The sequence below is a fragment of the Vigna radiata genome, unplaced genomic scaffold (genome assembly GCF_000741045.1).
Source record: "Vigna radiata var. radiata cultivar VC1973A unplaced genomic scaffold, Vradiata_ver6 scaffold_292, whole genome shotgun sequence".
Classification (NCBI taxonomy): domain Eukaryota; kingdom Viridiplantae; phylum Streptophyta; class Magnoliopsida; order Fabales; family Fabaceae; genus Vigna; species Vigna radiata.
In genome coordinates this window covers 38,381-49,214 of record NW_014542031.1, presented here as the reverse complement: position 1 = coordinate 49,214, position 10,834 = coordinate 38,381, and the positions used below count along the sequence as shown (strand labels likewise).

The 10,834-nt window shown below is 30.0% G+C and overlaps 1 protein-coding gene across 1 annotated transcript; it reads right to left on the bottom strand.

Moving 5' to 3' along the window:
* Positions 1-741: 741 nt before the first annotated feature.
* Positions 742-9,058, bottom strand: LOC111240754. The gene is made up of 6 exons (XM_022776390.1): positions 8,996-9,058; positions 8,340-8,645; positions 5,749-6,402; positions 3,859-4,635; positions 1,143-1,886; positions 742-807 (listed from the first exon to the last, which is right to left on the bottom strand). The coding sequence occupies exons 1-6, from the start codon at positions 9,056-9,058 to the stop codon at positions 763-765; spliced, it is 2,589 nt and encodes an 862-aa protein (XP_022632111.1). The 3' UTR covers positions 742-762.
* Positions 9,059-10,834: the final 1,776 nt, after the last annotated feature.

Genomic DNA, 10,834 nt, shown 5'->3' with positions numbered 1-10,834 from the left:
GAAATTGATACAAATTGCAAAATATAGAGACTCAATATATACATTTTTAAAAACAGGTACCCAATTGAAAATTGCCTCATAACATGAGGATCAAGTAAGCATTTAAGCCTTTAAGCAGAGGCATAAAGAAGGACGACATATCTAAACAGACACTCTCTACTTGCGAAAAATAGAAATCTTCCTTCTCACTGAGATAATTTTTTCTTAACATTAGTTCCCAAAATTGTTTTTGTCTTGAAGAGAACTTTCATCAAACCATACTTCAAAATAACAAAGCTTCTTTTTAACTCATATTTTGTCATTCCTATGCTCCTAATATTCATGTACATTAACATAGGACTGAAATGTGAACAATGATAAAAATTGAGTACTAGAGAGAATTATTATGATCACAATAAGATAAAATTAAAAGCAAATGAATACATCCACACATTATATTTTCTTTTTTACCAGCATAATCACATGTGCGAATACAGTCAATATATAGTGACAGAGTTCTTAACTTGACCTCTAATAAATATTCATGACCCCGTTCATCACTTTTAATCTCATATTACATACTAAAAATAATAATGTATTTCTTCTTCAACTAGGCAGGGAACGACACAATTTTTTTAAGCACACTCATTCGTATTAAAATATAGGAACACATTCATCTTTAACTAGGTAGAACAACACAGTTTTTTTTTTTTTTTTTTTTTTTTTTTTTTTTAAAAAAAAAAAAACACAATCAAACGTAATAACATAGGGAGACGTGCATCTTCATCCACTCTTTATGCCCTTCAATCTCCCCTTAATTACTGCAACCTGGACAAATTATAAAAGCAATTACATGCATCCATAAAATTGATTATAAAAGAAACATGAATTTAATTATGAAAGAAGTAAAAGTAGCATTAAGTGAATTTCATGCTATATAAGTACAAGTCTCATAATAAAAGACGACAAAGAAATATCCACTTAAATAGATGTGAATAAAACATAAAATGACACTAGTATAAAATTGCTAACGTAATCATGATGTAATGCTGTGAAAAAAGTAGTTCTAATTAATCATCATCACCTGCATGCACATTAGTACTCTCCTAATTCTATTATTCTTTATCGAACAAACATTAATTAAGAGTTAAAAGTATGTATACCTCTTCTTCAGAAGTTCTGCGCACACCATAATTAAGATCACTCTCCTTTGCATCTTCTGAATAATACCACTTTGTCAAATGATCTATTTTGTTGACTGCGCTGAAAGTTCTCATGGACCCACACTCGATGACGTGAACTTCCTTCAAGGATGGAAAACTTAAAGTGAAATTACCAGCGTAAAAGCACCTCAGCTCTTGTAATCTTTTAAGCTCCAAAACCTTAAGCCACTCAAATATAATTTCTTCATCCTCATCATATTCATTTGCAACAATTACAATCAATCTCTTGCAGTCTTCCACTACTAGATCATCCAGGTTCCAAAGATCTTTGGCTACTGATGTTGGAAACACGCTTGTAAGGTCTTTACATTTCGTAACATGTACTTGTCGTAGATGGTGAATTCGTAGAATTCCATGAGGATCTTTATTCCAAACATTCTTTAGATTTGACAAGTTATATAAAGTCAATTTTTTCAGAGGAAGAGTAATTAATGTGTCTTTTGTTGTGCATTCCACATCAAATATGGTTTTCACATAATCACAATTTCGAACTTCCAATGTTTCCAATTTAGGTAACAAAGGAAGTAGACGAAAGGGTAGCACTGCATCTGATAAAAACTGGCAGTCATCCACAATCAAAGTTGCCATCTCACTGAAACAGAGGTCGGGGATATGCAGTGAGCCATACCATATCTCTTGTAGTCCTGGCCTACTTTCGAGATCTAGGTTGCGAAGCTCTGAAATCTGCACGTTCAAAACAAAATATAATTAAAAATATGAAACTAATAATTATTCATAAGTATCAATGATATCATTATTACTCTACTACAAATATGAAATATTTACTAATTTGATTATTAATTACTTTTTATTGAGATAAATCTAATTAGTTGACAATATTTAAAAGAATTTTTCTACTAAGTTAATTATAAACAAAATCTCTAACTATTTTTTTAATTAACTTTCTGATTGCTTTGATTGAGTTCTAAATCTTTTTCATATTATTATTTGGTTAAATTTTCTAATTTGTTTTTTTGAAGGTTAGGAATGTAACTAAATAAATATTAATTTAAAATTCAACTTTCATAATAATAAAAGCTTCATGAATGAGACTAAACTCAAATATAATTAAGGATGTAAATTACATCTTCACTTAATTTTACTTTTCTGTCCCAAAAAGTTATGTTTGACATACCATTCAAACTATTTTCTAATGTTTTCTAACTCTATTACTAATAACCAGGAAAAAAAATTAGCAACTTAGAACTTTTTAAATTTTATTAGAAGTGACATTTTTTATTTTAGTTTTTAACCTTTTATATTTATATCTATTTATCTCTTAAAACAATTATTAAGTTTTTTTGTTTACTTTTATATAAAGTACTTATTACAAAAAAATTACCGTTTCTAATATATTTCTAAGTAAGATAATGACAATAATAACAAATTACTTTCGTTATTACTATTATTATTATTATATTTTTATATTCTTTATAGTTTTTATTTTTTGATTTCTAGGTTATACTTAAAATCCAATAATATTGATTATTGTAGATTTATTTTATTTTTATCATTTTTATTTATTTATTCTTTTGCATTACAGATAATGCATTTTATCTCTATATTTACTTTACTTTAAATATCATATATCTGTTAAGAAATGTGTTATTTTTACATTATCCTAAATTTGTGTATAAATATTATAAAACATAGTAGAAGATTAATAAGAAATATTCTTTATGATAAATATATAGAAATTAAAAATAAAATAAAAATAGTGAAATCAATTTTTATAATAAATAAAAATTATAAAAATTTAAAATTACTCTTAAAGTGGCATATAAAAAATATTTGATTCTGTAATATTTCCTTATATTTATTAGTTATTTTAATTAATAAATATAACATTTACTATGAGTACATTAATTAAGTTAAATTTAATTTAATTTGTATGGGTTATTCGGACAATGTTTCAAATCATCAGTTTATCATAATTTTTGTTAAATATGATTTTTAAAGTAATTTATTATGAAAGTTATTTGAAAATAATCATGATTGAATAATAGAGAATTTACGTTTCGTTAACATATATAAATTATTTGCTTTTTCTTGCATTTTATAAAAAAGAAATTTGAATTTGTAAGATACAATATATTTTGTTTACTTTAAAATTAAAGAAAAAACAAGGGTGTTTAACATGGTTTGGGATGAATAAATAACTTTCCTATAGTTAATAATTATTTAAATTTTTTTTATTTTTATATTGTATAACTGTCTTTACAGTTTTTATTAGAATTTTAATAAAATAAAGTATATTTCTAAATAAAATAAAGGTGTTACAAAAATATAAAGTATCATCATTTATTAAAAAGCAGGAGTGTAAAGTGTAATTTGTGTAGCTACAAGAGTGAAATGAAATAAGTATAACTTCTCTTAAAAAATTTAATAACATGACAATAATAAAATTATTTACTATTTTCTTATCTTAATAGAATTATCTGAATAAACTTTTCTGTAAAAATTTTAATTTGAAAACATATTTTATTTTATTTTTTTCTTCCTTACTAGTAAGTTTGACAAAGAGGCCATAAAGTAAAACTCTTAAAATATGAAAATTAAAAAGTTCTTTGCTAGGAAATACAAAAAACAATTTTGCATCATATGAGTTACTTAGACAAGTATGATAAATGTTGAATAAAAAATATTAAACACGAACCTCTCTCAGATATTCCTTCCTCATAGTAGAGTTGAGATCAGTTTCCAATTGAATAGCCTTTGAGAACGGATCAAGTTTAACTTGAGACAAATTGCATGCTTCTATACTTCCTGCACATAATGTTATCATCTCGTGGCAATATATTACTGACAATTCCTCCAAGGATGGGAAACCTAAACTCCCTCTGTAGAACCTTTTGAGATTCGGTAGCCAATCAAGATTTAAACAAGTGAGCTTGGGAAATGTTATCTCATCCTCATCTGATTTGTCTTTAGACACTATCTCTTCAATTGAATTACAATATTGTATTTTCATTTTTCTGAGTTGACCCAAACGCTTGGCTGTTGAGGATGTCAACAAATACGATAAGCTAAGACAACCATATATATTCAAACACATCAGATTGGAGAAAGACACTGTGGATGCTACCAAGTTTTTTAAACTCCAACATCTAATGACTTCAAAGGTTTCTAAGTTTCTCACAAAGGAATCAGTCCAAGAGTTCTCTAGCCCAATGGAAACCAGCTCTCCCAGGAACTCCAACCGTAATACTTTCAGCTGCTGTAACACATTATTACCACTTTCACAACTGAACATCTCTTTGAAGGAACCATCACACACCACAAGTTTCTCTATATTCGGAACCTCTTCTAAAATTTTACATCCAAATACATCCGAACCAAAGCAGAGAGTAAGAGCTTTTAAGCTTTCTAAGAGCTTTCTCTCGAATTCTCCTCGCAAAATCATCTTCATTCCATTTTCTCCTACTGACATGCACTGTAACAACCAAAGAAAACAACAAGCAAAATTTAGTTAAGACTGTTAAAGACAAAACTATTTTAAATGTTAGTGACAAAGTTTTCTGAGTTTAAGATTTTGAGATGGAAAATGTTATAAATTAAACCGTTAACAAGGTTGTATTGTAGTGGTGGTTACGAGCTAACAAAAGTTTTAAATTGTAAGGGACTGTTTATTTTGGATAAAGAACCATATAAGAAATAACTATTAAAATAAAAATAAAAAGTGAAAAGAAGAAGAAAATGATATAATAAACAATAATATACTTTTATTAAAGAAAAAAGTTATAATACCTTGCTTTTTAACTTTAAAGAAAAAAAGTGATATTTTTTTTATCGGAATAGAAAAAATAATTACAAATGAAAACTATTTCTTTTCTTAATATATATATTTTTTTTTCAAACACTACAATGATAGGCAAAAACATTTTTGATGAATTTTGCAAAGATAATGCATAGTTCTTTAAATATCAAATTAAATTCCGCTAATACCATCCTCTTCCCATAGTTTACAAAGATTGTGGCAGCCTGAACACGTGATACATGATAAAGTAGAATGGCCTGAGGAAGAATCTATTGAATTGATCCGAGATGTTATTGACGAGTCATCAAATCTATTCTTTTATTTATAAACATATACAAAAATATATACTGATGCTCTGCATCAGTGAATTTTGACAAAATTATATTTTGACAGGATGCTCCTACTATTTTAATGGAACGATCAAATGATTCTGGGAGTGATTTTAATTCTTCCCTCCCATTCATATTAATCGTCTCAAATTCTCACTTTCTTTAAAACTCACTTTTGCTTATATATATATATATATATATATATATATATATATATATATATATATATATATTGCAGAGAAACCAAGAGAACAAAAGGAGAACAGTATGAGAAACCTAAAGGAAACAATTGTCATTTACGAACTATTATTTTTCAATTTGAATATAGATCTTTCATTTTTAACCTTATAATTTTATCTTCTAAAAGTAAACTCTCCTGCCACATTATATATACTTTGCAATGTTCAATTCGCAGACACTAATCCAATATGCAACAAGGAAAAAGCTTAATCAATATTACCTTTTCATTAGGAAGTTGATGTTCGGTAGGTGATTCCAGAGGCGTATAAATGTCAGACTTGTGTGAGCAGTAATAAAAGTAGGCGAACTTTTGCAATCTCAATAATTTCAATGATCTCAGGTAGGGACAGGGAAGCGTAAGCTGTAGATTTGGATCTGTATTATCCTCCGCAACAATTGCCGCCAATCTCTCACACTCTTCAATTACTAGATCTTCAAGTTTAAGATCTTTGGCTACAGATGCTGGAAATACGCTTGTAAGGCTTTCACATTCCTTAATTTTTACTTTTTTTAGATGTTGCATGCATAAAATTCCATGAGGAGGATCTTTGTTCCAAACATTCTCCAGATTTGGCAAGTTCGATAAAACCAAATTATTCAGAGGAAGAGTAACTAATGTGTCTAGTGTGGAAGGCTTGACATCAAATATGGTTTTGACAGAATCACAGTATCTAACTTCCAATGTTTTCAATTGAGGTAATAAAGGAAGTAAATGGAAGGGTAACACTGCATCTGATAAAAACGGGCAGTAGTCCACAATCAATGTGTCCAACTTACTGAAACAGAAGTTGGGTATAGGCAGTGAGCCACGCCATATCTCATGTAGACCAGGTCTATTTATGAGATAAATCAGCGATTCCCTTTCCGGTTGCACCTAAAAAAGAAGAAATAAAATATGAAATTGATTCTTTATAACAAGAACTAATCAAAATTTAAATTTTTTTATTAGAGTATGTTAAAAATATAAAATATTCTCTATTATATTAAGAATTATTAAAACAAATCAGTTGACATCTAAAACAATTTTTCCTTGGAATGTTTTCTAATTTACATTACTTCATTTCAAGACCTTCCAAAACAAGTTAAGAATTCAGATTTATAATTTTGTTTATCAAAACATAAAATTTACACTATAAAATCAATTTTCTAATGTTAATTAATATAGTTTATAGGAGTTAAACTTGTGATAAAGATAAATATTTATCAAGTTTCTACGGTTCAAAACCCTACTCATTAGAGGACAAAAATACTCCACCATTTAGTTATCTTAGATTTCGAATTTAGACACTTTATATTTAATCATAGCTAGATATACTAATATCTTGATATTAATATAACCTGTAACATACGAAAAAAAGAACTAATTTCAATTTTCACATATTTAACAATATATATAATATGAAATATCACGATACTTTTCAGAGTATGTATTTCTGTACTCAATATGTATAAGTTAAACGTTTTAATAATAAAAAAATTGAAAGATAATTCCTTAAAAATGAGAGAAAATTATTAGTGTGTTTAAGAAAACTAGATTTATATATGTGCTTTCAATTTATAAGTTTCAAATGGATAAATTAATTTATTTGATTAATATTTTTAGTAATTTTGTTTATTTTTAAAAGTTATATAAATTTTTTTAAATTACTTGATTTAATAAGTATTAATTAAATTAATTTTTATTTAAAAAATAATAATTTTTAATTTAAACTTTTATTACATTGAGTTTATTTTTTATAATTTCTTTTTTATTTTATGTAATTTTCACATGTAGTATAATATAATGAAACACATTGATATAGAAAATTAAATAAATTATACATTACAACTTAGAAGTTGACTGAAATATATTAAACTTATAAGCTATAATCTTATCTTCTAAACTAAAATCACTAATATGCAAATCAAATAAATTAGATAAAAAAATTCTAAGAAATAGCCATTTATGTTTTTATTATCAATCACAATTGTTTTGAGTAAGGCTGGGAGATCCCTTACTCAAAGCATTCAAAGTTGTTCTGAAGACTAGATGAGTTTCATAAGAGTCCTCCATCATCAAATTATATTATTTTATCTGCATTCCTATGCTCAAGTCAGTGATATCTCCACATATATTTATAAATACTATATTTAGCTTACAATTAGGTCTACTCCCATTTATTACCAATAAATGACATTATTCTTATTAATTGTCAATGAATGACTATTATACTCATTAATTACTCATTAATAATTGTTATTGCTCAAATTAATTATCAATTAATGACGGTTCTAGACATGTTAGATAATTTCTTCACTGGGTGGTTTGACTGACCAAACTGTCATACAATACACAAGTTCCTCAAGTCCAAGTAGACTTTTCATTAGAAGAGGTGTATAGGAATTAATGTGAACTTGAGAGAGGACGTTTGGGTTGTATTAGAGAGTCTGTGCTTTAAGTTTAGGTGTTCACTAAGAACGTTACCTAAGCTATATAAATGACAATGCATTGAGAGTTTACCTTGGAACGTTCTTCACTGATTGATGGGCTCTAGGAGTCTTAGAACATTCCTAGGCTAAAGGAATGATATGGTGGGAGATCGTCGATGAACTCTAAGAGTTTTAGGACTTTCCTATGTTGGAGGAAAGATCTTGTGGGAAATCGCTCCTTACCGGTCCACGAGCTCTAAGTTGACCATTATTAAACAGCCTCGTTCCACCACACTAAAAGCTAGCAAGAGACTCGTAACGCCTATTAGAAATTGCACCAACAAACTGGTTAGGTTGCAAGGTTTGATGGCCACTAGGAGCATATGAATCCTGACTACTTACTGCTGCTGAGGATGACTTCAAATAATCATGTTTAATGCAACGCAATTCATATGCTTTACCCATCAAACTAAGAGAAATAGGATCTATTGGTAAGAAAGTGCAAACAGAATTATCCACTCGCCAGAATGCCACACAGGATGGCGATATATCAGTGGTGCCTATTGTGATACAATCCCTTAATGAACATGGAGATACAGAAGATGATGGGATGCAAAAAGCAGAAGCTAGTGGGGGTGGTGTCTTTCCACGAGTAACAATACAACCTAGTGCAGGGAGCTTCAGGGAACCAAATGGAACAGATGGCATCTGCCTCAGTATTCCATAATGAGTCAGAATTGTCCACTTCTTCACCTTAATGCCAATAGTTGTTAAAGGCGGCCAAATCAATCTGAAACTAAATCGTTAAAAATGCTAAAATATCATCTACCACAGCCATAAATAGTCTCAGGATACTGAAAGTGAAATTCATGAAATATTAGAGACAAATAAATGAATTTGGTCCTATCTGAAGCATTTGAGTACTTCAACGATGTATCAAATGGCTCCAAAATCCCGATTCCATTACTCTCCCTGGTCAAACCAAGCTACACTTTTCTCAAGTGAATCCTCGTCATCTTGAAGAAGGCAAGCGAAGTAACGAGGGCGTGAAGAAGTACGAGAACAAGATTCACAACGAGGACAAGACGCGGAAAACAGTGAGCGTTGCTGAATCCCGACATGGCGTCGTGCGTTGCTCTTTCTCCTCCTCCCTGTTCTACTCACTCCTCCGGATCTACGCCTATATACGCATATGCATATGCAGTCTCTCCCAGCGGCGAGGGGAAACCAATAGAGCTCGCAGCCGTGCTTCTCTCGCGGCCTCGCAATGCAACCCCTCCCGCCGTTGAGGGAGAACAAGCGGACGGACCTCGCGGCAGTGGCGCCTCTATCGGTGGCTCCTCCGTCAGCGGCGACTCTCGCAGTATAAACGTGTCATGACGCGGGTCTCTCCACAAGTCTCTTCTACGACGGTTTTTGAAATGAAGGCAACGTCGCGACCGGCGGCGGACTGCTGGAGGGCCTAGAAGAAAGCGCTGGACTGGCGGAGGGCGTCGTTGGAGCGGAGATCAGCTTGGATCTGGGCGAAGAGAATGCCCATTCTTAGGTGTTAGTGAGTTCGGGAATGCGCCCTCTACGACCACGACACGGAAGCCTTGAAGTTTGGGAACGAAGCTGATACACGCGCGCAGGTGGCTCACGCTCGTGCTTGCGAATTGGAAAGAGATTTATGTATGTTGAAGCGTCAATTGAACGAATATAAACAGCAAAACGAGTCGGTTGATTCTTCTTCCAGAACACTCGATGAAGAAAAATTGTTTGACTCCGTTTTGGCAGCAGTTTCCACTGCGGATGAGTCTTCTACATTTTCGTTTTCTAAAGAGTGGATGGAATTCCAATGGGTCTTCTACTATATTGTTCTCTCTATTTTGAGCTGGGGTGGATACCTCTTTTAATCTTTTAAAAGGTATTCCGATTAAGTATGTCATTTACTTAATTATTCTTGTAACAAAAATAACTAATCAGAGTTAATTACTTAAACTCCCTGTGTATATTTATAAATAGTATATTGAACTGCTATCTAATTTATTATCAATAAATAGTATTATTTTTATTAATGACTATTATTTTTATTAACTGTCTCATAATAACTGTTATTGCTTAAATTAATTATTAATTAATAATGGTTGTAGACTTCTCTGTCATTTTTTTTTACTGTGGTTGACCAATTATACAATACAATAATTATTCTTGTTAATTCTGACTCCTAATGTTTTTTTTTATTCTCTTTCACTTTTTCATTTCCTTCTTCCTTCACTTCCAAAAGTTTTTGATAAATTTAACCATCCCAAAGAATAGAGCTCTTCCATCACTCTCTCTTATCACCATGATATCACTGAATGTCATTGTATTTTTTTAGGAGACTTTCTTGTTGTTCCTTTGAAAATTGGGCTAGCTTAAAATTATAATGTCATGTATGTGCTAAATAAAGAAGCCTAACTGATGCGTGGAAATTGATTCTTCAGGATCCTATAAGATGGAAGGGGTTTTAATTTCAATGGTTGAAAGTTTAAGTGAACTGTAATTTTTTATATAAATAGCAAAAGGTTGTATAGGTTTATTACAATTTTAATTTCCTTTCTGAGTGAATGAAAACTTTTTGAGTTTTTATGTTTTCTGTTTCTTCACAATAGTGACATAAGGTCCTCAGAATGATCTTCAAATGCTTGAGCCTTCTAAAGTTAAGAGACTAATTACGAAAATAATAAGATAAAACTAAGTTTGGAAAATTATTTAATTAAACTTTATGTTGAAGTGTGATAAAATATTTGGCTTTTTGTATCTTTTTTTCTTCCTTTTTAGGATGTAAAATATGAATTATTAGAAGGATTGTAGGATATTTTTTCAGACTAATTTTTATATTTTAATAATCAAACTATAACTCATATATAAATTTA